Raw genomic sequence first — 26,303 nt, 5'->3', positions numbered from 1 at the left:
TCACTGTAGTTGTGGAAAGCTTTTATTCTCAGTACATTCGACAGGCTGCACATTCACTCTGCATGGGAAATGGACTGGAACCGTAAAACCGCGCCAGGCGCCAACATCCCCATTTGGGGCGGCGAGCATGAATATTCCTGCCAGGGGAACCCGTAGCTGAGGCTGGGGGTCGGCAGCTGGGTAAGCCGTTGGATCGGGTCTGGGCCGTTCGGGGTGGGGCACGGCGGAAACGGGATCTGCAACCCAACGCTGCCTGAGGTCTGGGGTGGTTGACTGGAATCGGAGACACTGACGTGGGGTCCGAAAGCGCGACGGATCCACGAGGGGATCCAGTCGGTGTGACGGACCTTTTCCGAGTTCTCCCCAAATCCGGGGAGATCCTGAGACTGAGGGAAGTTTTTCCTGCTCTCGATTTTGCAAATGAGAGTATTTGCCACCTAAATTGCACCAAAAACAACACACTGTTGCTCCCATGTCCCTGGAAGGCTGCCGCCTCCAATCGGACGCCATTATCCTCAGTTTTTCGCGAGCTACAGCAAACCACAGCTAGCAGCACCTTGTAAGACGCCGTACAATACTTTGTCAGCACGTACTGTACATGGTTGCACAGTGGTTGGTCTGGGTTCCTTTGGGACGTCCTGCGCCAGCCAAGAAATCGGTCCCAATGGCCGTTTTGGTTGAATCTCCAGCTCCGCATTATGCTCCCCACCTACCCCCGCGCCCTACCTTTAAGCGGTGGACCCTTTCGCAAGAAAAGAGGCGGGTTACCGCAACATGCGGTTCCCAACAACATGAAGCCGTTTTGAGCGGCCATTGGCCGTATCACCCCAGGCTTTTGTATCGATCCACTACACGAGTAGTGCCAACCCTACCTCCGGTTCTAACCCAACTTTGTCATAGCTTACTCAGAATCCTCTTTGGCCAAAGGATGCAGGAGGTCTCACCCGGTCTCCGCAGTCGAGTGCCGTTAATTCTCCCGTCTTAAGTTGCCGGCTCTACTTCTCAATTTGTTACATCGCGAGACCTTGTTCGCTGGAATTTTAGAAACTTAAGAATGGCAGATGAAGAAATTGTTAAGACTGATTTACTGATTGTAGGGGCTGGCCCCGCTGGGGCCTCGCTCGCCTGCTTTCTCGCCGCTCATGGTATGTTCACGGTTTCCGAAGGGCCCAACACCGTATGCCCACATTGGCACGGTTTACTAATGGTCTGTTCATGGCGCAGGCAGGAAGGGCATTCTCATCTCAGCAGCTCCCGGAACGGCAGAAACCCCCCGAGCCCACATCACCAACATGGCTGGGCTCGGTAAGTAACCCGTGCGAAAAGACTTTCATTGACGTAACCGTGCCTAACGACAAAATTTGATATAGAGTGCCTCCGGGATATTGGCCTTGAACGAGAGTGTCTCGACGTCGCAACCCCCAGTTACCACATGGCACACACGAGGTGGTGCCGCAGCATGGCAGGTGAAGAATTTGCTCGCGTTTACTCGTGGGGTCACGACCCCAAGCACAAGGTACCGACATCCCGTATCTTGCATTTCCACGCCTGGGTCCCAGGTCCGCCTCTGTTCACTGCTTACACGGATTGCGTTAGGGCGCCTACGAGGAAGCCAGTCCGTGCCAGCACGTAGACCTACCACAGACATTGCTCGAACCCATCCTCACAAAACGAGCAATTCATGAAGGGTGGACACTGCGGTTCAATACCAAATTTCTTAGTCTAACGCGTCCCTCCCCAGAGGTTATCATATCCGAGGTATACGACGAGGTTATCGAGAAGACGTACAAGATCCAATCGCGGTTCCTTTTCGGCTGTGACGGTGCTCGGAGCCGGATAGTGCGCGAGCTAAATATCCCGCTCATCAAGAAGCCCGGCCAGGGGCTGGCGTTAAATGTACTCGTGAGAGCCGATATGTCGCACCTTATGGCAAGCCGTATCGGGAACTTGCACTGGGTCTTCCAGCCCGAGGAGATCAACCCTCCACCGTGGGGTTGGGCTGCGGTAGTGCGTATGGTACGGCCTTGGAACGAGTGGATGTTTATCTTCCTCCCGGCGCCTGGCACCGATCTGAAAGCCGACGATATGGACGCTAGCGATGACGAGTACCTTGCAAGGGTAAAACAATTCATCGGCGATGATTCCGTCCAGGTGAAGCTCCTCCATGCCAGTAAATGGTGGATCAACGAAATCGTGGCCGAGTATTACTCTGACGGCAATGTGTATGTTTCATTACCCATTCCGTCCTTGAACTCGTCCAGGTTTTGCGGGCTCATTACGGACTGACCTATACCACCCCCAGGTTCTGCTTTGGCGATGCAACACATCGGCATCCACCATTCAATGGCCTCGGATCGAACACCTGCATCCAAGACGCGTTTAACCTTGCCTGGAAGATCGACTACGTCATGTCAGACAAGGCTGGACCTGACCTTCTCTCCTCCTTCAGCAAAGAACGCCAGCCCGTCGGCGTCGGCGTTATCACGCGCGCAAACCAGGGCCTGCGCGACCACATTCATTGGCAGCAGACAATGGGCATGCTCGAGCCCGAGGTGGCGAAGCGAAGCGAGATCCTTGCCGAATTTGACGACCCCGGTGAGAAGGGACGCAAGCGCAGGCAGGCCTTCCAGCAGGCCATTGAAAACACCACGACCGAGTTCCACGGCCTTGGTATCGAAATGAACCAGCACTACGCTTCGAACGCGGTGTACCAGGCCGATCAGGGCCCGCCGCCCCCGCCGCCCCAGGACCCCGTCAAGACGCATCAGATAACCACCTACCCCGGTCGGCGCCTGCCGCATGCTTGGTTGAACACCCGGTCCCCCGGCAAGAGGCTTTCCACCATTGACCTGGCGGGACACGGCCGATTCTGTCTATTGACTGGGCCAGGGGGCCAGGCATGGAAGAACGCAGCCCAGAGCGTGTCAGAAGTCCTGGGAGTGGAGGTAGTGAGCTATTCCATTGGTTGGAAGCAAGACTATGAGGATGTTTACTTTGACTGGGCCAAGAAACGCGAGGTAGATGAGGATGGTTGTGTCTTGGCGCGCCCGGATAGATTCGTGGCGTGGCGGTCGAGTTCGATGGTGGGCGACCCAGCCAAGAGGCTTGAAGAGGTGCTGAGGAGCATTTTGGCCCTATGAGAGGTTACAGGGTGATGCGAGGAAGCTAGGCAGCCAATACATTACAGATCCACGACATAACGTTATTGCGGATCAGAACGCTTGCTCACGGAACTTCTTAATGCTAAGTTGAGCTAATCTGACCCATTATGGATGCTTCAACTGAGTGTCGAAAGCCGTGCAATCTGTCGGCAGGCAATATGAAGTGTCTGGTGGTAACAGAGTCGAAACAGATCACACTTCCAGCTTTCGCCGCACTGATTCCAGGGTTGTTTAATTATCCCTCTTATTCTTTGTTTTCCCCTACCACATACTCACCTACGCATATTTAGTCCAGGCATGGGCGTTTCCTTATCAGGGGAGCTTGATGGTTTCCGGGCTTCTCGTTGGTTGATTCCAAGGGTTCGGATGGCTGGCATTTAATTTTGCGCCGGAGAAGAAAAAGCCAACTGGTAAAACAGTCCAATCCGATGGAGTCACGCTGAATCTTCCAACGGGCTTGCGGTTTCTTGTCGGCAGTGGGTTTGGCATATTCAGACAGACAGGCCGCATCATGACGTATTCCGAATTTCTGATGCTGCTTATTCGTCCGGGCTTGTGAACGTGCACACAAGCCAAGACCGCGGATCTGCCCTCGCTTGGCGCTGCGGATGCCGTCAGTGGCTCTCGGCCACCTGCTCTCGGTATCACAAACTTGGCAGCCCTAATATTGGCACATTCGGTCAACCAATGCACCTCGGGCATCTCCATCGTCATTCGTCCAAGCGGCAATGTGAGTTGTCATGGCATGACTTCCGGCTTACTGACGACATTGGAAACCGGGAAACGTCACGGTGCCACTGCACAGCAGCAACAGGCACCTTAATATAAGTACTGTATCCGCTCCTTGTCCATTTCTCGTCCATGTAACCATTCGCATCCTTGTAGCCATCCATCAGTGCACCCGGAGTAGCCAGCAAAGGCATTTTCACCCACCTGCACCTCTCCCGATTTTTTGATCCTCGACTCCCTTTGCAGTTTCTGGTTGCATCCCTAGCAGGCACTATGGCTCGGGGAGACACACGCGCCCGCACCGGGCTGTCGCCGTTCCTGCTCGCGAGCACTGCCCTTGTATGGGTTTCGGCCGTCATTGTAATGGGCATCCTGGCCTATCTCGTCTCCCGAGGTTGGGGTGGAGATCATGTTATCTACGAGCTAGTCATTGTATGTCCTGATAACCCCCAACATTGCTCAGGGCAAGTTGACTGACTTTAGGACGTAGTCTGTCCTGACTACGGCATTTTATCTTCTTGCATTCTTCCTCGGCACCTACCCGGGATATGTCCTCCTATTCAACCTGATCTTCTCGTACCTCTGGCTTGTCGTCGTTTCCTTCACTGCTTCGGACTGGACCTACAGCAACAGCGCTCTTCTGCATGCCGCTGAGGCCTTTAGCTTCATTGCATTGTAAGTTTGGACTGACGCCACGAGCCGCTCCTTGTCTGTGATCCATGCTGACGCAGTACGTTTCAGCTTCTTTCTCTTCTTCAACGTCTTGTACGACTGGCACTATGGCTTTTACCGGCCTGGCCGGACCAGGGCTGTTGTCTAAGGAGAGCGGGCGAAACCGATTTATATACGACAAGAATCCGTTGACCAAGGATTCCAATCCAGCAAGGAAGAAAGTTCTGGTTGGCTTGCTTGGGGGAATCGCGGTGGCACTCACGACAGAGGTCGGATTGGCAATCGGGGGCTAGTTTGACTCGGAGTGTGAAGCCTTCGGAGAACGGTCGGTACTATGTATTAATGGGTATTGTGTCCTTGGCGACATTTTGAGGTGATTTCATGAAAATAATGTACTTGGTTCAATTAATACGCGAATATTTTTCTCCCTGTGATCTTATTTTTTATCTTTTATTTTCTTTAATCCGCCGTTAGCATTCAACCAACCCTGATCGTTAGCCAACAGAGTCAACATTTCCAGAGCGCCCAGCTTTCCCAAGCGCGCCCAGCTTTCCCAGAAGACATAGCTTCATTCACATGATTGTATGACTTAATTAATTATTCTAAACGGTCGGTGTGCAGGGAGGCCACAATACGATCTTTGCCTTCGCGTACCCACTAAAACCACCACAACTCACAGTAATTAAACTAAGCTTTGCCGGTACCGATTGCATAGTTGTTGACAGTAGGCGCCGTGTTCTAATCTCTGCGCGATGCAACATGTCTCACTGGAGCCTATCATGGGTCAGGCCAAGCGTCCATCCCCTCAATCCTTATGCGACAGTACGGCACGGAAATGCGAGTGCTGATAATAGTGCAGCAGGAGCTTAACCAGGTCCTCCTCTGGCTATATTTTAGGTCACAGTCTGTCCCATGTTATAATGCACAGTTGGGCGTCCTGCCAATCGAACATTTGACTCTGTCTCAGTTACCTCAATGGCGTCTCTAAAAGGGGCCATTCTGGCCCTATATACGCAGTGGATAAGACTGGCCCTGGCACATGTTGTGGTCACATACCCCGGATGGAGAGGGAACAACTTGATCGCGAATGCAACTTTTCCGAATGGCATGCAATGGATATATCCATGTACGTAATATTCCCAGCGTTCCCGTGGTAATTGCTCTATATGTCATGGCTTGTTGACATTCCCTGTTCCGTGTAGGCGGCGGTCTTTCCGTAACCACGAACCGCACACACTGGCCAATTGATGGCGGCGCCCTCGCCTTTCAGCCCGGCTGGTTTACAGGACATGGGATGGCGCTTATGTACATCAACATCGGATTGGGCGCCGAGCCAAACAACCATTCATGGCCGATAACCATGTTCCACATCACGGGACCTACCAACAACCCGTACCCAGGAACGGTGTGTCTACCCAAGCTATCTCTACCGGAAAGAGTGAGACACAGCATCAGAGGCGGGGATCTTGCCACAATCCAAGTGGTACAGAGTGCGCAACATGGGGCTGCAATGTTCAGTGTAAGTATTGCCCTGCATATGAAACTCAGTGCCGAACATTGAGCACTGATGCGGGGGGGTCTAACGTGTTCAATACAACAGTGTTCCGACATTATCTTCACTGACGACGGCGCCAAGGTGCCAGCGGTGGATGAGAGAAACTGCTTCAACTCGACAACGATCCGCGTCTCTGACGTCGCGATACTTGGTTCGCAGCAGTTACCCTCGGCCTGTTCGAGTTTGAGATCGGATACGGCTGCAAGCTTGGCTGTCACGGCCTCTGATGGTGGGCTCTGGGCCTGTGCTGTTACAACAGGTCGCAGACAGGGGTTGTTTGGTACTTCGAATCCATGTCCGGCTTCATCGACTATTCCAGCGGAGAGCATTGCTGGAATGGCCAAGGGCAACGAGGCCTTGGACGTACTGGTCTGGTCCTTTCTTGTGACGATTGGGGTTGTGTATCATTTTGCTCTCCATCTTTTGTAGAATGTCCTTAGGTTCTACATCATAACACCGGCCACGCAGCTTTTGCATACGATCATTTTTCCACATTCCCGTGTTAACCCTAACCCGTGAGACTAACCCAACCCCACGAGGGACGCGCACCCCTGTATAAACAGGATTGTGTCGCGTCTTGCGTACCTTATATACTAGCATGTGTCCATGCACATAACCTAAGCAGCACAAGCCCTCGGAGGCCCCGTATAACAACATACTTTGGTCGTCTCAAACGGCCAACTCCTCACATATTAATGCCGAAATCTACGATGCACAAGGATATGACAGATGCGCCAGCTCTGGCGACCACGGCTCCCCTTCATCTTCCGCCTCGAGCGTCAGCGCTGCGTACTGTTGACGCGATCCGGGATCGAGGGCGACTCCCTCGCCTGCATGCTCGTATTAGCATCATAGGCGCGCAACTGGGACATGGTAACAACCAACAAACAGGGTTGGACTCCAATGGTCGATGTCGTTCTCGGACCAGAGTCAACAAACCGAGCTACAGCCCCAAGAGCAGGCCAAGACCCGAGAAGAGGAAGAAGGCCGTCTGTCGAGCCGTTTTGCGGTGCGCCCGAACAAGTGGAGACTCGGCAGCAACCAGGCAACTAGTACATCATAGCAGCCCAAGGCCGCAACCACTGGTTCCCGTTCTTAGGACCCTGCCAGAGACCGCTCAGAGCGCCAGCAAACCAAACCATCAACGGACACCTCTTGCCGACATTACGCCGCTTTGTGCGGCGGATGGACAGCCGCATAATTCCGGCGAGTTGGATTCAGGCGCTATCGTGCGGCGGGTGCCGACGGAGATTCCGTGTTCTTCTACAGGCCTCCCAGAAGCTATTGGCCTCCTGACAGCCCATGAAACGAGATGGCTCTTGCTTCTGTCTGCTCGGTCCGATACCTTGTTGGCTAATACCATCCAAGAGATCGCGTACCATCGTGCTCAAGACGCTCGGCAGAGCCAGAAAGTGGCGAAAGCTTCCCCAAACTAATCCGTCGACGCTTCCGATCAGAGCCAGATCCCAGCCGGTGTCTGACACCAACCGGTCGTGTTCTGTGGGCCTGACTCCGCATTGTTGATCAAAACTGTGGAGACTAGTTAGAAGATGCAATGCAGCCAACGCGTCAGGTTTTCAGATACTTCCGTGGACCCACCACATCAGGACAGCAACAACATCCTCTACGCAGGCGTCGCCTGGCTAACACGGCAACACTGCTAAACAGGTACTGGAGCAAGATCTGCCTCTACGTTGGGTCACTCTCGTGACGTACTCGTGCGGCATCCACATCCCGGAGCGGCGTAGGCCCGTTGTGATGTGTGAAGCTGATGAGAACAGGCACGACGGTACAATAGTTGTGACTACAATGTGCAAGAGTGGGAACGAATGTGAGTGACAAAATATACAATTCTGCACCTTGTTGGTAAAGGCTAACGGATTGATCAGCCCACTAGGTGTATCTTCGAGGCCAGCCGATGCCTGGCAAGCACGAACCCCGGCACAACAGCGGCCCCGTGTCACGCAGTATGCGTAATACACAGTCAACGATGCTAACGCGGCTCACATGCAGCTGGGCATGTGTAAAACTTCTGTTTCAAGAAGTGTCGGTTCTGCGACTGTGACCGGCGCGTCGCGCGTCTGCTGCGCCCTTTCAAATGTCAATACAGAGATCAGAAACGTTGGGAGTTATAACAGTTGGGCGTGTCCAGCGTCGGAGCCTCGGGCAGGTCTAGTTTCAGTCACATAGTTTCCTGCGTTCGAGTTGCTTTGCATTAGTTTGGATTGGGAGGCCAGTGTATCTTGGCCGGGGGCACCCACGAAGTCGGGATATTGGAGTTACAGTAGCTGAGCGCACAGGTCCCCCATCCAACAGCCAAGCCCGATTCCCTTTGTTACTGCAGTTTGTCAATTTAGGTAATTATACGCATGAACGTCGTGTGCAACGGCACTTCGTAAAGATATCGTGATCATCCTTAACGGGATCAAGCCATTACTGATTCTTACTAAATGTATGTGTAAGCCACCTTAGCTTGCCTTATTTAGTGTCCGTGGCGCACTGCATTGCATACATGTGCAAATGTTGGATGCGGACACGGGATGATGCCGCCTCCAGATCAGCCCCCGCTTCTATAATAAGCGGATTGTTCAGCACACCATGCTAAAAAGCCCGGGCACACCTGTCTTGGGCTTAGCCTCTATGAATGTTGTAATCATTACGCGAGATGTAACTACTAACATGGCAAACACAGTCACGATTGAGAAGACAGAGGAACTACTGCAGGAACTCCGTGCAGACGATGGCGCACCCTCTACGAAAGCTGCATTAATTCGTCGACTGAAGAGATTCGGACCACGCTGCAAGAACCTCCAGACATTGCCAACTTTTACATCAAGAAGGTGGGCGCTCGATGGATCAGGATCGCGTTAGCACGTCTCGACAGACGGTTAAATACGAAGTAACCTGGTTCCCTCTCCCGGGGCGAGGAATAGGGACTCATCCTAATCATCATCAACACCTGCGTCGAGTTAGGAGTAATTATTCGATGCAGTACTCATAGAAGCCCTTGCATCAGCCGAGGAAATCTCAGCCAAAGTCGGCGTCGACGCTTCAATTCTGTGTACACCACTTACCAGTCCCTTGCTCTTTTAAAAAAAGATCCAGTACACATTGCTCTCACCACCCGTCAGACGAACTAACCACGTTCCCTTGACTCTCCAGCCCGCTTTCTCCGTGCTCTCACGGTAGAAGTATTTTCACCGTCACCTCAACAACCGCAAGCCCAACCTCGGCCCTGGCTCAATACGTTTACACTCACACCCATGCCTCGCTCTCCCTCTGCGGCCCGCCCGCCCACGCCTAGTAGCCTGCAGCCCTTACCCTGCCCATGAACCGCTTCTGGCGTGCCATTGATTACCTACGTAGCCACACTACGGCCAAGACCCGGGACCCGCGCCGTAACGGGCTCTCCTGGGCAATGGGGCTTGAAGGGGAAGGGCTCGCATTCTTTGAGGCGCTCGAGCGCAATGAGCATGCGGATTTTTGGAAGGTCGATGGAGAGGGCTGAGTATGGACGAGGGACTCTTTCTTGGACAGCGTTGTGGAGGGAAGTGTCCCGGGCAGAGGGCGGCCAGGAGAGGGTGTTTGTGGTGGATGTTGGTGGTGGACGGGGGAGGGCGTTGCTAGAGATTATACGGGAATGTGAAAGCGAGCATGCTGAGGCCTTTATACGAGAGATGGTCTTGGAGGATTTGGAATTTGTCTTGGGTGGGAGAAGCCGGTCAGAGTCGAGGGGGTCAAGAACGTCGTGTTCGATTTCTTCGCAACGGGGGCGGAGCAGCCGGTCAGAGTCGAGGGGGTCAAGAACGTCGTGTTCGATTTCTTCGCAACGGGGGCGGAGCAGCCAATCACGAGTAAGTTTTCTCAAGTATGTTTGGTTTGGGAGCGCCAGGCTAAATCGGTCGGGCTAGATGCCCACGTATACCATCTCCGTCATGTCCTGCATGACTACTACAACGACAAAGCCCGTCATATCCTACATCAGGTGGTTGATGCCATGGGCTCGACGTCCAGGGTGGTGCTATGCGAGTGTACAATGCCGTAAGACAAGGATCTTGGGGATGAGATCTTTCCGTATCTCATGGACTTCCTTTTGTTCATGAGTGGGGGAATGGAAAGAACTGAGGCGCAATGGAGACAGCTGCTTGACAGCGTTGGGCTAGATGTTGTCCGCATTTGGAGGAGCAAGCAAAACCCCATAGAGGCAGACATTGAAGCCCAGTTGAAAGGCACTGATAGGCCTGACTTGGACTAACTTAGGTTATTAAGGTGCTATTTCAACATGTGTGATGATCAAGTGGTACTTTCCTCGCTGCGCAACAGGGTTAATTATCTAACGCTTAGACTATGAAACTACCGGCCAAGACCCCCATAGACGCTCATAACAGCAGTACTATACTGTACAAATAGGATCGCGCCGACAGGATCTGATGACGTCTTCAGCACCTTGTCAACTCGGGCGTGCCCTCGGCGCGAGGAAACGAAAACTTTGTCTCGACGAATACTTTTTGCATTGAATCATCTTTGGCATCAAATTTGTGGAAGACTTTATCGAGATCTTCGAGCCTGAAACGATGTGAGAGCATCTGAGTGGGATCCAACTGGCCCTGCTGGACCTTGTGCAACAACTCTTCCCAGTACTTGTGTACGGGTGCTTGGCCGTTGCCGATGAGCCGGATCCCGCGCTGCATTAGAGAGCCAACGTTGAAGTGGTTGGTCTATCAGCAAACTTAGCAGTTGGCTCTCACGGCCGGACGCGCGACAAGAGTTGGTGGATCAAACTCACGTATCCCACATAGACACCTGTGATGCCGGCCCGGCCATAATTCCTAACCCCTTCAACCATCTCATTCAGAATCTCGCTCGTGTCAGTCTCGGCACCAATCGACATCTCGAGCCAGTGCATCCAGCCCTTGGCGTATTCGCCTGCAGCACATTCGATAGCCACGTCGGGCCCGCGGCCGCCGCACAGCTCCTTGAGTTTGCTCACGACCGTTTCTTTGTTCGTGACGCCGAAGCTGAGCTTCTTGTAGTCGATCAACTCGATCTTGTCCTTGTGTTTTGCGGGCCAGCGGCTAGAAATGAATGACAGACGGGGCTCGGTGTCGACAAAGATGATTTTGCTTGCGCCCTCATCGATGGCGTAGACACCAGCCATCTGGCCGATTGGGCCGGCACCGAAAATCGCGACTTGGTCGTTGGGGTAGACGGCTGTATCTTTGACGGCGTTATAGGCGGTTGGGAGGACGTCGGAGAGATACAACGCTGATGCACCGGTTAGAGACACGGCAGGGCGAAATAAGAGAGTTACACAATCTGCTAAGGCATTACCTTTCTCATCGGGGACATCATCAGGAATCTCCAGGAGGTTGACGTCTGCAAGCGGCACACGCACGTACTCGGCCTGGCCACCGGCGAAGCCGCCCGTAAGATGCGAGTACCCGAAAATGCCCGCAGTCCGCGCACCGTATAGCGCCTTGGCTGCCGTGTTGGAGTTGGTCTTCTCGCATTGCGACGAAAGCTGTTGCTTGCAGTAGAAGCACTGCCCGAATACAAACGGGTCAGCATTGGCTTAAATCATCGACGGGTTGGTGAGGAGCGCACCTCTCCGCATGCGATCTGGAACGACGCAACATATCGTTTCCCGACCTTGACCTTCTGAACTGCCGGCCCGACTTGTTCCACGATACCACAAAACTCATGCCCGAGAATGTCGCCTTTGTTCATCTGGACAATTGCTCCTATGGCTGGTTAGGACCCCTTACTCGCCCGTTGTCCGTTGCGATAGATGCCGGTGCGCCGTACCATGCAGCAAATGCAAATCACTCCCGCACACTGTAGTCCCCGTAACCTTCAATATCACATCCCAGTCTTCGAGGATTCGGGGCTTGGGAACGTCGACTATTAAACGGGATTATCGGTCAGCAGGGACTTATAATTATGCCAATCCTAAGCTAGGAAGTAGCAGGCCTAAGGTAACGCACCGATTTCTACCTTCTGCTTGCCCTGCCAAACCAGCGCCTTCATATTCTCATTTGGGTCTCCCGCTCCTGCGTAGTTCGAGATATCCTGCTTGATGTTCTCTTGGCCATGACCAACGAGCGTCTCGGCCGCGTACGCCGCTTGCGATGCCGCCATTATGTCAATTCCGTTCAGTGGTATCAACCAGAGTTTAATGAAGTCGCAACGATTGAAATATGAGATCCCAGATACTGTAACGGTGAGCGCAGCGATGCTTTTACTATCTAGTCTATTATTTACTGCAAGCGACCGCAAGCAGGAGCCACGCTTTAAGAAGGGGTTCGATTAAAGGATCACACCAACAAGCTGCGATCCGCTGCCGCAATTGGATCCCAATCAAAGAAGCGGGGTTGCCATAGATAGTGATGACGATATCGAGTCGTCATGGTAGCCACATGGCCCGGTGCTCCATGGCTCTGTGATGGTGCTTGGTATCGACGGTCACAGACGTCATGGATTTGTAGGCGATGGTCGCGCTACAACGCTGCGCCCCACTTAGCACCCAGAAAAATGCAAGGTACGAAGCACCTATGGTACGAATCAATCCGCATAGTTAAGAGGTGGGCAAAATTCTTCCTGCTTCTGTAGAAACAAAATGGTTGTTTGTAACTTTCTTGCTGTTCGCGCGAGTCGTCACGATCTTTGACCATAGCTTGCGAATGGCTACAGAGCCTCCAGTCTCGTCATTGATTACTCCAAATAAGTTACTGTATTATTCAACTGCCAGCTTTGGCATTGCCTTTCGCTCTTGCCAAAATGACGAAACACACTGGTTCCGAAGACCGCTGCTCTGTTGTTCTGAACAACACATCTCAATTCCGTATACCAACATGGCATTGATACGGTCTGGACTTGCTCTGTTCGATTCATGTTGATAGCGATTTAACAGTCCCTTTGAGACCCCGAAACAACGCGATTCTTCCACTGTTTGTGCCTGGCACTTTTGTCTTCACACGCCCGATTTCAACCCACCAACACCAGGGACTACCAGCATTTCTGAAGAAGATCCGGTCTCCGCAACCAGCACCCCCAGAAGTCATGTTGATTGTAGTGTAATATAATTGTCAAGCAAAGCGACGCTGCTAAACCTGAAATGGGTCTGCTCACAGCCAACGCCTCGCGCTTGGTCAGTCGAACGGCAGTTGGGCCCGCGGTTGGGACACGTGCAACAGATGCCGCTGCGGCATCACCGGCGCTACTGATCCCAAAAAGAACTAGCCAGAGGCCCGAGGCTTTGAGTTCACCGGCAACCATCGGCATCATAGTCGCAGCCTCTTTTGTTATCGCGCTGGTCATCGCCGCGGTGGTATTCTGCTTGTGGTGGTCACGCAGACGCAGGAGCCCAGATATGGATACTGAGTTGCAAGCAGCTTCAATCGAGCCTCCGGCTCCTCAGCCGGCCCAAGCTCAAGTCCAGCAATCTAGTAACAGTTACCAGAAATGGAAAGAACGACGTGATTTACGAGCGAAAGAATACAGTCAGTGGGCGCGGATGAAACGCGCTGAGACGGCCCAACGGAGGGCTTCGGGGTCGCTTTATACCGGCAGGTAGGATGCTTTGCGTCTGTTGATTAACAACCTACAATCCTTTTATCCAAGTTCCAAGTGCCATTCCCACTAGCGCTCTTAACCCTATATTCCAACAAGCACCGACACTATGGCGAGGCCACTCTGTTTCCCATTTCTCGCCGTAGACGTGATACACCGCGACGCCTGTAGTAACACGCATATCTAGTTGGGTGAATAGGTAATGAGACGCCCAACAGGGGTTCTACCCTACAGCTCGAACCAGCAAATATATTGATATTATGCCGCGCTATAGCCTGCAGAACTAATATCCTTGCAACATGGTCAAGTTGCAACGGGGGCCAGTCATCTCCTCGGCTTTGCCAAGGCGTCTTGGTCGAGTTCGCCGTCGATGATTGCATAGGTATGTGTCAAGCCTATCTCGCGGGAACATGCCCTACAGGCCGGCCGGCAATACTACCTTAATCAAAGCATTCTCGGTAAGCGCGCTGCCCCTCAATTCGTCAACCGGTCACTAGTATTCTGCAAACCGCCCATTCACAGATGCTCGGTTGCCGATGTAACCGTTCCCGGCAGGTATCTCAATGTAAGAGCGTCTACTCCATTGTTACCCAACCTTTGTCTTTTACCTCGTCGAAGAGGGGTCCGTACCTCCCCAACACCCCGAAAGCCACCAGGTTTGCCCCGTAAAGCACCTACAGCTAGTGCAATGGCCCAAACCGATTCGCTTCTAGAAGGCCTCGGAGGACCTGTGCTAGTATTCCTCGCTGGCGCAACCGCCGCCTACCTGCTAGCGATGAGGGTTTGGGGTCGGTATCGCCTGCGGCACATCAAGGGCCCGCTCTGGGCCGGGTGGACCGACCTCTGGCTCATCTACACAACAGCGCGTTGTGAGATATTCGAGGGCTACGCCGAGCTTTACGAGAAATACGGTGAGAACCTTCGGTATACGCGCAAGAGTACTAGGCCTGCGTTAACTTGGGCCATGATCACTTGTTCGAATCAGTCCAAAATATGTCGCGTGCGGTGATGCCGCTGAAATGCGGCGGGTTTGGGCGGTACGCTCGCCGTTCGACCGCGCAGAGTGGTGGAAGGGCTTTCAGATGGATCCACCGTACGACTGCTCAGTCTCCCTGCGCGATTACGACATCCACCATGCTTTACGCGTGAAACTGCTTCCAGGGTTGCGTTCTAAGGCCTAACCGACAGCCCAACTTCTATGACTTAAAAGGGCGTTGGCCTAACTCACTACGTAGTACAACGGCAGAGGTGTTGAGGGCATCCATGAATCAATTGATGCTGGCGTCTCGCGCTTCGTTCGTTTGATCGAGAAGAAATACCTTTCAACGGAAATAGAGTACCGTCCGGTGGATTTCGCGAGAAAGATGCAGTACCACACCATAGACCTGGTCTCCGAGCTTGCTTTCGGCGAACCCTTTGGCTTTGTCGGGGCTGATCAAGATCTCTGGGGTTACATCAGGCAGCTGCATGACTCTCGGCCTATATTCCAGTTAGTATGCCTGATGCCTTGACTAGGTACTTTACGGCAATCACCAGTCGGGAAATTGTTGCAGCTGTCGGACAAAGACGTTGTTGGGCTTGGTCGCTTGATTCGGTGAGTTAGCCCAACAAGTGGTCTAGGTTCGCAAGCGTCCAGAATTCCTCGCTTACGGCCCTGTGATAGTACTGCGAAATCCGTCGTTGCGAAACGGTTGGACCTGGCAAAATCGAACGCTCAGATATACTCGGTTCTTGGATCCGGAGAGGCGTCACTCAAGCGGAGGTGGAACAAGAAGCGATGGTCCAGATGTAAAGCACCCTTCCCTTTCATCAAGAGCCGAAGCCGAAGTTTATATAGTAGGCGAAAGCTGATATTCACTGACTTAGTCTCGCGGGGGCCGACACAACATCATCACCCATCATTGCTGTCATTGCTCATGTAATCACGAAACCCGGCCTTTATCGGCAGATGCAGGATGAGATCGACAAGGCGGCTGTTGACGGCAGGATATCGTCGCCTGTTGCTTACGCCGAGGCGAGGAAACTCCCCTTCCTTCAAGCCTGTATCAAAGAAGCGCTACATATGCGGCCGCCCGTCAGCGGGACCATGCCTAAGGTCTCTAATGAGGATACGGTTGTGCGTGAGACTCACATCCCTGCGGGTACTTGCATTGCATGGGCGGCAAAGCCATGTTTACGCGACCCAACGGTCTTCGGCGAGGATGCCGATATGTACCGGCCTGAGCGATGGTTATTGGCCAAGGGCAATAGGTTGACAGCTATGGAGAATGCTGTCGATCTGTCTTCGGGATCGGGAAGTGGGTGTGCCTAGGCCGACAACTTGCCTATTTCATGACAAACAAGACGCTTGTTGAGGTATGTTCCCATTCTGTTAGCAATACTCCGCCAACTCGGTACTAGATATGCTGACCGCCCGCTGCTAGCTATTTCGACTGTTCGATTTCGCGGTGATAAACGCAGCTAAACCTATTACACTGCTTGCCGTAGGGAGCGTGTTCTTTTCGGACTTCAAGTTACGCATTACAAAAAGAATGTTTGATACGTAACAAGTCAGCCGCCTACAGCAGGCTATAATAACGGCCCCTCGGCTAGATGGGAAGCAGATGGAGAAAGTGGACACTTCGGTACCGCCCTGCTGAATAATACATACTTATATTCGTGCATTGCGCGTTGACAATGGATGGACTCAGCTTCTGGTGCGGCGCACTCGTTAGTGCTTTCGGACGCTTGTATTCGGCTACCGTGCTTGTCGTTAACCGCGTCTCCGTATTTCGCGTGTTGGCGGCCCAGATGTGGGAGCGAGGCTGTCAGATTGTAATAGTATCATAAACCCCCCCTGGTATATGTGGGGCCTTGGCCACCCGTTGTTCGCGAAGAACACACTGGCACGACGAGTTCGACTTCGACGAGCGCTGATAGATGGGTTAATGTCGTGAGGTCGGCAAGCGACTCTTTAGGGGGTCCGTTCATAGTTTATCCTTGGTAACCTGGTGGAGATGGCGACGAAGTCAATACAACAGGTACCGTATGATGGAAAGATTATGCGTGTACCTAGTGCGTAAGTGTGGGATGCCTCAGCTTGATTACCTAGAAGCTTAATGTTGAAACTGCTCCCAAAAGGTTTGGTCGTCGGGGATTGGCTGTTTCAGCGGCTGCAAGGGTGCCAAGGCCACGTGGCGACCCACCCACACAATTCCAGGTCAAGATGCCCGCATTCTCAGGTGTTGAACCTGACTTCAGGTCCATCACTATACTGCGTGCTAACTCGGCCTGCTCCGTGCCAGGTCAATGGCAGCCCCAGAGATGGGGAATAACAGCACGCGAGCCCTACGGGGCGCGTCGCTTCTGATCCTGCTGCAAGTAATCTCGCGCGCCGTCACCTTCGTCGCAAACCAAGTGTTGGTGCGTTTCCTGACTGCCCAGCTGCTGGGTGTGTCAACCCAGCTCGAAGTCTACTATTTATCTGTCATTTTCTTTGCTCGGGAGAGCTTGCGAGTCGCCATTCAGAGACAGGATTCTTCGGGTCTTTCGCCACCACCACCTTCATCGCAGAAGGGCGGCAAGACCGATGGCAAGGCCAACACGTCCGCCCAGGCCGTGATCAACCTCGGGTATCTCTCTATTGTCCTCGGCATTCCGCTTGCACTCTTCTTCGGATGGCTCTATCTCAACTCCCTAAGCTCAAGCACTCTCGAATCCGCCCCGAATCTCATCATTTCTCTTTACATCTACGCCCTTGCCGCCGTGTTAGAACTTGTCTCGGAGCCGGCCTTTGTCGTCATGCAAACTCGGCTGCAGTTCGGCACCAGGGCGGCTGCCGAGTCGGTAGCCACCTTCCTACGTTGCCTTATCACCCTCGGCTCGGCGGTGTGGGGTGCTAACCGCGACGTAGGGGTCCTACCCTTCGCGCTCGGCCAGCTAAGTTACGGCATTGGCCTTCTGGGCGTGTATGTTTGGCATGGGGCTGGGCTGGCAAAGAAAGAAGGGTTCTCTCTCCTACCAAGGCGCATCACCAGTACCGCCACCGACAGGCTGAGGCCGCCCCGGTCGACGGAAAGACCACTGTTCGTGCTATCGTACTTTTACCGGCCCACCCTGCAGCTTGCCTCCAGCATGATGGCCCAGAGCGTCGTCAAACACATCCTCACCCAAGGTGACACCTTCCTCGTCAGCATCCTCTCCACCCCGGCCGCGCAGGGTGTTTATGCGCTAGCCAACAACTACGGCGGTCTCCTCGCCCGGCTTGTCTTCCAGCCCGTCGAGGAAAGCAGCCGCAGCTACTTTAGCCGACTTCTAACACCATCCACCGCCGGCTCCGAGGAGCTCGACTCGTCCGCCATCCACCAAGCCACAAACGCGCTCCAATCTCTCCTCAAATCCTACTCGCTGCTCTCCTTGGTGATAGCCACCCTCCTCCCGCCCACGGCACCCCTGCTCCTCGCTCTGGTTGCCGGTCCCCGATGGTCGGGCTCTGGCGCCGGAGCCTGCCTTGCCGCCTACGCGTGGTACATCCCCCTGCTGGCCGTCAATGGCGTGGCGGAGGCCTTCGTCGCTTCGGTGGCGACAGAGACAGAGGTTCATCGCCAGTCTGCTTGGATGGGCGTCTTCTCGGTGGTCTTTGCGCTGAACGGGTTTGTGTTTCTGAGGCTGTTGGACATGGGAGCCGTGGGATTGGTGGTGGCTAACGGGATCAACATGGCGTGTCGTATCGCTTGGTGCGCCGTGTTTATCAGGGGGTACTTTAGACGGAAAGGAGCCAAGTTAGACGCATTGGGGATGCTGCCTAGCCCAGTGGCGTTGTTAGCCGGCGCGGTTACCGCGCAGCTCGTGAAGAGGGTTGTTGGCAGTGGTGCCGAGGCAGAAACGCAGAGTGCGAGACAGGTGATGGTGGACCTCATGAACGCTGCGGCTGTGGCAGTGCCGTTTGTCATCACTGTGTAAGTCACGCTTTGGGCTGTTGACGTAATTTTGCCCTCGGTTTCAAGTGTGCTAACTAAGGGCAGTGTTGTTTCTGAACGCAAATTTCTCTATGACGCCTTTCACAACCTCAAGGGAAAGCGGCAAACCAACTCCTGATAGCTGCCGGGTATAGTCGCGCAACAGCAAGACACGTCGCGATGTACACGCCGCTCCTTTATCTCCTCTAGTCGAATGTGATCTTGGTGCCCTTTTTATTCATATCCACGTCTTTAAAAAATGCACCGTACGTGTCATGGGCCTTCTTCTTCACCGTTGTGCCAAACTTGAGAAGCTCCTCGGGAACCGACTGCTTAGCGGCCCTCAAGATATTGATAAGCCTAAGACACAAGTGTGAGTATGGCCCCATTCAATACCGATACACAAGCCTTTGGTCGGATACTTACGATCCGGAGTGCGCCTTGTCATGCTCGGTGAAAAGGGTAATGGCCTTGCCCTCCTTGCCGGCCCGGCCAGTACGACCGATGCGGTGAACGTAGTCTTCGATCGTTAGAGGGAACTGGCCCAAGTCAGCACTTCTGGCTCAATTGTGGGCCGGGGAGGTTTCACCTACTGTGACATTGATGACGAGTTTGACTTCTGGGATATCCAAACCGCGCGCAGCGACATCAGTGGCAACCAACACGGTGGTCGTGCCAGCCTTGAAGGCCTCAAGGCTTCGCGTCCGCTGGTCCTGCCGCAGGTCGCCGTGGATACTGGCCACACGAATGCCCTTCTTCTGCAGGAATTGCTCCACACGGACGGCCTCCTTCTTGTACAAGCAAAAGACCAATATCCTATCGTTCCTAGAGTTTCCTTTTTGTGCTTCGCGAAGCAACTCCAATAGCCGCTGCTCCTTTCCGCGGCGATCAACCACCTCAACTCTTTGCTGGATGCGGCTGTTGGCTTGTAGCTCGACTGTCCCGTTGCCGTTGCCATTCTCGTCACAGCCCGCGCGAGTACGGCTGCCAATTGTGACCTTGACAGGGTTGACCATGAACCCCTCAGCCAGGCCCTGCACGCTCGTTGGCCACGTCGCTGTGAACATCAGCGTCTGCCTCTTCTCGCGCGGCGGGCAGCTGCCAAGTATGAACTTGATATCCTCCTCGAATCCTTTGTCGAGCATGCGATCTGCTTCGTCGAGGACGGCGAACATGACATCAGATAGTGACACGCAGCCCTCGGCAAGGAAGTCCTTTAGTCGCCCGGGGGTCGCCACGATGATGTCAGCCCCGTTATTCTTGCGTAGCAGAGTGCGCTGGTCATCTTTGCTGGCACCACCGTACAAGCACACGGCCGACAAGCCGACGAGGGAAGCGAGAGACGACATGGCGGCGTGAGTTTGCATGGCAAGCTCGCGAGTGGGCGCCACGACCACGGCGCGGGCATAGGCGGTTTTATCCTTCCTAGAGTGCTTCGTCTTAGCGCTGGATGCGAGGGATTCGACACATGGGAGAGAGAAGGCCATTGTCTTGCCCGAACCTGTCTCCGCGATGCCGATTACGTCACGGCCGGTGAGAGCGAATGGCCACGATGCGGACTGAATCGGAGTCGGTGCGGTGAAAGCGGCAAACGGGTTTTTGGAGAGCAGTTCAGACGGCGGCAGGTGGGAGAATTGGGTTACTGGCCGGAGTTTGCTGCTCAACTGATCGGAAATGGCGATTTCTTTCGCTTGCAGGAACTCCTTGACCTCATCTTCCGACAAGGCGTCGAGGGAGGCCGTTTGCCTATACAAATACGCGGCGCCATTCGGCTGGGAAACTTGTGTGCCGTTCATGATGAAGTGGGCTTCATTATCGGCCGAGTTGGTTGCCGCGCCGTCGCCATTGGAGCACCCATTCTGTTCTTGGGGCTTACGCGGCGACTCCCCCGAGGGATTCGGCTTGTGCTTTTTCTTCTTGTCCGCTTTCCCGTGCTTTGACCCTGCGTCTGCCGTTGCGCTTTCGTTCTTGTTGTACTGCTCGGCCTTCTTTTGAGTCTCTGTTCTTTTCTCTTTCTTCTCTTTCTTCTCCTTCTTCTCTTTTTTCTCCTTCCTCTCCTTCTTCTTCTTCTTCTTCTTCTTCTTCTTTTCGGCCTTCACTGCGGAAGAATCGGAATCGATCGACCCGTCGGCGATTTCGTCTGTCTTGGGCTTCTTTGCGAGTCGGGCACTTTGTTCCTCGCCCTCGCTGCGGGCGTGCTTCTTTCCCGCTGACATCGCCCGTCAATTAGAACACAACAATCCTGGGTATAGAGAAGATTCCCAGCAAATGTCTGGGGCATGATGCGACGGGACGCAGGAGAGTTGAGCGGGAAATTTTGTTTTATTTTTCCTTCGAATTTCTTATCGATAAGTGGCGAGAGCTTCCGTTCGTCCAGACAACCTTCCGGGTTCCACCTTGCGGGGTTTCACTTTGCAACGAGAGCCGAAGATCCCCGCTTGCAAGCCGCGACAGGTCGAGGAAAGCGATTAGTTAACAGAAATACCTGAAATATTTGTAAGGATACAGTACATACTCTTAACATTACTGTCCGAAGTACCACTCAATGACAAGCCCGTTTTCCCCCAAAAATCCCCTGTGCGCCTCGTGTTGTCCTATTTGAACAAGGGGGCCACGGCGGCTTAGGGCTATCGTACTGGTTTGCGGCGCAAGATCCGGTTTAATTGTCCCCTCAAACCGTTCCTTCGGTTGCAAACCAAGGCACATGTAGATTTCTGGCCTTGCATCAATTGTTGGTGGCTGTTCTTTTTACTCCGCGGGGCCTCGCTCGGCCGTCTTTCCGTCAGGCTGGCGCATGGACAATGCGTGTCCGACGGCGATCCGCCAGACTGTGCCATCCAGGAGCCCAACCGAGTTTCCCCACCATGGCGAGCATTCACGCCGCGATGTTGGCATGTCCGTCCATCGAGACATTACATGTGCGCGTAGCAAGGATGGAATGCGCAGAAGAGCCAGACAGATTTAACTTCCCATTCAACCTTCGAGGCAATGAACGCTACGCGTCGGTTCCCCACGTGCTCTCACTCGACGGCTATAATGCCGACGCAACCGCGTCGAATAAGTTTGCCGAGAAGCCATTCTGGCTTCCCTCTGTGGCTCGCTGCCATGGACTTCTCACAGATCCACACGTTGCAACTGAACCACACCAGAGGCAGCCAACGTCCTGACGGACCAAGTTGTCCAAAATATTGTTCCTCGGTTGACCAAGTCTAGAATCGCGTAGTGCATGGACATATTGCCAAGCCTCTCTCAAGCATCTCTCCTGATAGAACCCCGAATATGGCCAAGGCAGATGTGGAAATGATGAGTGCAGGACACTGCACTCTCCTCTAGAGTCGATCTTGCGGCAACATGGGCCTTCGTTGATGTCTCTAGAATACCATACACAAGAAACCGCAACCCTTGCTGCTCCGGTGTTATCTGATCGAGAACTGCACCACTTCGTCACACTTGCACCGAACCTACGCAGTCTCACAATTGGCCTTACCCGCGAGGTTAACGGGGCCGAGGGAATCCTACATTGGCCATGGGAGAAGTTAAAGATGCTTGCTACGGGATTCCCTGCGCTCACAGAGCTGACGATCTACTTTGAGCTTGCGAGCGAATGTCGGAGGCAAACCGCCGACCCTTGGTTCAACAAGATTTACGATGTGATGGGCACTGCATCGAACCTGACCGCTATGCCCACCCATTGCTGGAAAAGACGAGCGCCGCATGGATGGCTCGGTTTTTGTTGCAACATAAGACTGGTAAGCAGCTGGAGCGGGCATCTTTCAGAGCCGGCGACTGGGCTGCGCCTTGGGATGGGCCCCTGGCGGCGTTCCCATGGCTCCATGAGAAGCAATCGTGGGTGATCTGCCATACAGAATACCCGCATCCAGCCAGTTGGAGCGAAAAGTCTCGACTCACCAATATTGTTTGCGACGCAGGAGGCACCCCGACGCCTAGTCAATGGGAAAAGTATTGTCATTAACCTACATACAAGAGCGGGCCCCTAAATACCAAGGACGAGAGCAATTCCGTACCACCTTAGTATCCTCAGGCGTATAACGAGTCTTGTCATTGTACTGCTGTTGTTGTTTCTTCTAAGTAGTATAATCAGAATCTTGTCTATCATTCGTTCCTTGCATTCATACATTGCTGCCATATCCTACGATGCTGTCTTGCTCTGTGGCTACTCTTATGGCTCACGTGCATTGGAAAGATTGGAGGCAGCCATGGAATCATTACAAGCATTCTACACCAGGTAATGGACCATCTTTGAAGGTACCAAACACAGCACAGAATGTTTAGGCATAAGAGATGAATATGGCCAACAGAGAACAGCTTTATACCAAAGGTTTATTGGGTCTAGTGTCACTAACCGGCGCACTTGGATGTTTCTATCAACATCTTAATCATCGCCGAAATTCGTGTGTGCATGGCAATACAATTGGTTTGCAATGGTGCCGAGACTGCCTCTGCAGAGCGAGATGACGCTTCCCTCAAAAGAACTTGAACATACAGAGGACTGCAGAAATTGTGTGCATGTCCATCCTCCACCTTACGCCCATCATCCAATCCATCCCATTAGCGATATTGCCCGCCCCAGTCTCCAGCTCGAAAGGCTGCAACACGTCATTGCACACAGCCACTCAGATTTTGTTGTTACTGGAAGTTTCATTGCCCCCCGCTGTGGGCGCGGTTTCCTGCTGCAAATAGGTTAATGAAATGTCAATAACGCCTACGCTGCTAGGTGGCACGGCTCATTGGCAAGGTGCTCACAGGTGATACGACGTGGGAGTTGTTCGAAATGTCATGGCCCTCCGCCGAAGACTTGCTGTCCTCCTGCAAGCACGTCAGTGAATTTTCGATAACACCGGCAATGCGTAGCAAGGTTCGTTAGAAAGATATTACTTACAGGTGATGAAGCGCAACAGCCTGGACACTTGCTTGGGAGTACGAACTTTGTCACCTTTATGGAAGGCGCAGGCGCTCGGCAAAAAATGACCGCGTTTGTTCCGATAGAAACCCGTCGGCCACATTTGTAAGGGAAGTTGAAAGCAACATGCCCGCATATGTTCGATGAAAAGCTGTACCGGCCGCATTCGCATTGTTGAGGATTGAAAGGATGATTCACAAGGCATTCCCCGATTCTCTGAACAATCTCATTCCGCGGGATCTCTTCAGCCGCCATGGAGGGATCAATTGATGATAGTACCTTACTCGAGGGTATGGGAAGTGGTTTCGACAGAGAAATTCTGACTGAACGTGTGGTGGTTGTTAGGAGTGAATGAGCTAGCTCCTGGTCCTGAGCAGTTTCTTATATAATAATCTCGTCTCTTGGTCATCTCTTGGGAATGGGGCTATGGTTGCAATATTGAATTGTTTGTTTTGTTTGGCGGATCTTGTCACTTGTGCAGCCAAGCGCATGATAGCCTCACTAAGGTACCCCGTTGCCGATAATTACTCAGAAGCATGACTCTATTACGGCAAATTACAAAACGGTTCCAGGCAAAGGTACAGTAGAATTGAACGTATTTGGCGAGAACTGATGCAGGCTGCTAGGTACGGCAAGCTACAATCTCGGGCTGTGACCGTTTGTTCTAAATAAAGGCACCGTTTTGTTGAATGAATTAAGTAATGACAAATACAAACCGCTGGGGTTATTAAGCTACAAATGGGGTATGCGTGAGTTTGTTTCAAACAAGGGTACGGTTTGTCGATGCGCCATGTCAGTTGAACCTTAGCTGCTTCCGTCGCTTCTGGGAGTCAAACGATGCCCGAGGGGCCATCCTAGACAAAGACTCATGTTAGTTTGTTACGCCACATCCCAACAATTTGAGAGTTCTTTGACAGTGGAAAAGACTTAAATGTTGCCTAACCATTATCACTCTTCATCTCCTTCTCCGAAGACCTAGTCACCTGAATTGCAGACTTATCAAAGCTCTTGACATGGACCCACAGTTTAGATTCTTCACCACCATCAGGATTTCCCCCGATTCGTATCAAGTTGACGTGTTTGATGCTGACCAACGGCGATGGTTTTCAGTGACAAAGGAGCTAGATGCGCTGGAACGCAAGAGCTTCTGGGATGTCGACCCACTGGAAGAGAACGAAGATTATGATAAGGCAGCGAACGATGCGGAGGAGAAAGCCAAGAATTTGTTTGCCGAGCACGCTGACCGCTTGGCGCCTGAGATCACAGGCCTCAAAGTAGACTCGTCAGGCAAGGTGGTGACGCCGGTTGTCGACCCAAGCCAGTTCCCAGATTTTGGGATCCATTACCCTTCGTTGCAAGAATACGAGCTGCCTGCGGGTATCCCAACTGTGCTGCGTTCCGAGCTCACCGAACTCAGCCGCATCAGCGGCAACGTTGACCGAGTCTCGTTTGGCGATTCCAGCAAAGTGTTCAAGTACGACAGTAGTCCCAATAGATTCGTTCTGTGGGATGAGATCCAATGCCACGCGCGCCTTCCCCGCCATCGAAATATCATTCCGGTGGAGCGCCTCGTCGTGGACGAAATCAGCGGGACGAGGGTTGTGGGATTTCTGACCCCCTTCATATCCGGTGTTGGGTTAAACACTGAGTGGAAGAACCGACCCTTCAAGCTGAAGTACTTCCAACAACTCATGAAGGTGGAGTACCCCCATTCAGATCCAACATGCTTTCAATGTATCTTGAACGCTAAAGGCCGCTGCAGGCGATTGGCGACTGAACCTTAAATACGGCATCGTGCACCAAGATGTAGCACTGCGCAACTTGATAATTGACACGGCAACGGACGATCTGGTGTTGATCGATTTCGGGGAAGCGGCCAGAATCGGGGCAAAGAAGGAAAGAGAGACACGCAACGACGTGAAGGGCGTCATCCTCGCACTCCACGAGGCCATCACCCGGGACCCTTGCTACAACCCCTCCTATCTGCACCTCCTCGACGAGACTCCCCTTGTGGCCGAACCCAAGAAGTGGATCAAGCACCGAGACGTGGAGCTCGACCCCGGCTTGACGCCGCAAGACTACTACGACGAACTGATGCGGTGGGTGGCCGCACGGCGTGGCCGAGACACGGCCAAGGCTCCGGCTCTGCCCATCATATGGCCCAGCACGCCTTTGCCACCGCCCGGAGGGCGCTATTCTTTCAACCGTGAGCATGCAGAAAAGCACGGCCTGCCATGTGGAGTGGATGCGCCCACGCGCGGGAGATATCGATCCTCGGCGTAAGCTCCTCGCGACTGGCAGATACGCTGACGAAACAGAACAGAAGCAAACTGGAACTGGCGACGTGAAGAAGAGTAGCGGTAGTGCGGCTGATGAGGCGCCGGTTGGGGGCTCGTCTGGCAAGCACAAGAAACGCGGGGGTGGCGAAGCCAAGGGCAGCGGGATGGCCATGAAGAAGCCTTCACGGGCACCAGTCCCTGATGATAATGGCAGTGGAGCAGCTGGTGAGGCACCGATTTCGGGGGCGTCTGGTAAAGCTCCGAAGCGCAAGAAACACGGAGGCGACGATGCCAAGGGCAGCGGGAGGGTGGCGAAGAAGCGCTCTCGAGTCCCGGTTCCTAACGAGAATGCGAGGTCAGAGTACCTACGGAAATTGCGGCCGAGGAAACCAGGTGTTTCGATGAAATGATTAAAGGTGTAAATAGAGAACGCCAAGACTCCAGAGGGCGTAGAGATGGGAAAGGGGGATTTGCATAGAG

The 26,303-nt window shown here is 53.4% G+C and overlaps 7 protein-coding genes across 7 annotated transcripts; 5 read left to right on the top strand and 2 right to left on the bottom strand.

Annotated features, from left to right (window-relative positions):
* Positions 1-1,054: 1,054 nt before the first annotated feature.
* On the top strand, positions 1,055-3,140 carry MFIFM68171_10010 (FAD binding domain-containing protein; the record flags this gene model as incomplete). Its single annotated transcript, XM_071065429.1, has 5 exons — positions 1,055-1,145; positions 1,225-1,305; positions 1,371-1,516; positions 1,597-2,222; positions 2,303-3,140. 5 exons carry the CDS (start codon positions 1,055-1,057, stop codon positions 3,138-3,140), a joined length of 1,782 nt encoding a protein of 593 aa, XP_070921530.1.
* Positions 3,141-4,163: 1,023 nt separating this feature from the next.
* Positions 4,164-4,710, top strand: MFIFM68171_10009 (MARVEL domain-containing protein; the record flags this gene model as incomplete). The annotated part of the gene is made up of 3 exons (XM_071065428.1): positions 4,164-4,322; positions 4,381-4,565; positions 4,632-4,710. The coding sequence occupies 3 exons, from the start codon at positions 4,164-4,166 to the stop codon at positions 4,708-4,710; spliced, it is 423 nt and encodes a 140-aa protein (XP_070921529.1).
* A 5,846-nt stretch (positions 4,711-10,556) lies between these two features.
* On the bottom strand, positions 10,557-12,255 carry MFIFM68171_10008 (Alcohol dehydrogenase-like N-terminal domain-containing protein; the record flags this gene model as incomplete). Its single annotated transcript, XM_071065427.1, has 6 exons — positions 10,557-10,835; positions 10,904-11,382; positions 11,449-11,659; positions 11,722-11,858; positions 11,923-12,018; positions 12,102-12,255. 6 exons carry the CDS (start codon positions 12,253-12,255, stop codon positions 10,557-10,559), a joined length of 1,356 nt encoding a protein of 451 aa, XP_070921528.1.
* Positions 12,256-14,374: 2,119 nt separating this feature from the next.
* On the top strand, positions 14,375-16,232 carry MFIFM68171_10007 (uncharacterized protein; the record flags this gene model as incomplete). The annotated part of the gene is made up of 8 exons (XM_071065426.1): positions 14,375-14,610; positions 14,672-14,723; positions 14,922-15,175; positions 15,223-15,280; positions 15,350-15,474; positions 15,553-15,806; positions 15,998-16,041; positions 16,110-16,232. The coding sequence occupies 8 exons, from the start codon at positions 14,375-14,377 to the stop codon at positions 16,230-16,232; spliced, it is 1,146 nt and encodes a 381-aa protein (XP_070921527.1).
* A 742-nt stretch (positions 16,233-16,974) lies between these two features.
* RFT1 (Oligosaccharide translocation protein rft1) lies at positions 16,975-18,762 on the top strand (the record flags this gene model as incomplete). Its single annotated transcript, XM_071065425.1, has 2 exons — positions 16,975-18,623; positions 18,690-18,762. The coding sequence occupies 2 exons, from the start codon at positions 16,975-16,977 to the stop codon at positions 18,760-18,762; spliced, it is 1,722 nt and encodes a 573-aa protein (XP_070921526.1).
* Positions 18,763-18,829: 67 nt separating this feature from the next.
* On the bottom strand, positions 18,830-20,839 carry DBP3 (RNA-dependent ATPase; the record flags this gene model as incomplete). The annotated part of the gene is made up of 3 exons (XM_071065424.1): positions 18,830-18,983; positions 19,050-19,162; positions 19,217-20,839. 3 exons carry the CDS (start codon positions 20,837-20,839, stop codon positions 18,830-18,832), a joined length of 1,890 nt encoding a protein of 629 aa, XP_070921525.1.
* A 3,718-nt stretch (positions 20,840-24,557) lies between these two features.
* MFIFM68171_10004 (uncharacterized protein) lies at positions 24,558-26,233 on the top strand (the record flags this gene model as incomplete). Its single annotated transcript, XM_071065423.1, has 3 exons — positions 24,558-25,241; positions 25,297-25,750; positions 25,863-26,233. 3 exons carry the CDS (start codon positions 24,558-24,560, stop codon positions 26,231-26,233), a joined length of 1,509 nt encoding a protein of 502 aa, XP_070921524.1.
* Between the last annotated feature and the right edge of the window lie 70 nt (positions 26,234-26,303).

This window comes from Madurella fahalii, assembly GCF_045866475.1.
Source record: "Madurella fahalii IFM 68171 DNA, scaffold_5, whole genome shotgun sequence".
In the NCBI taxonomy this organism is placed as follows: domain Eukaryota; kingdom Fungi; phylum Ascomycota; class Sordariomycetes; order Sordariales; genus Madurella; species Madurella fahalii.
The sequence above is the reverse complement of the archived record's forward strand: the minus strand, read 5'-3'. Positions and strand labels throughout refer to the sequence as shown.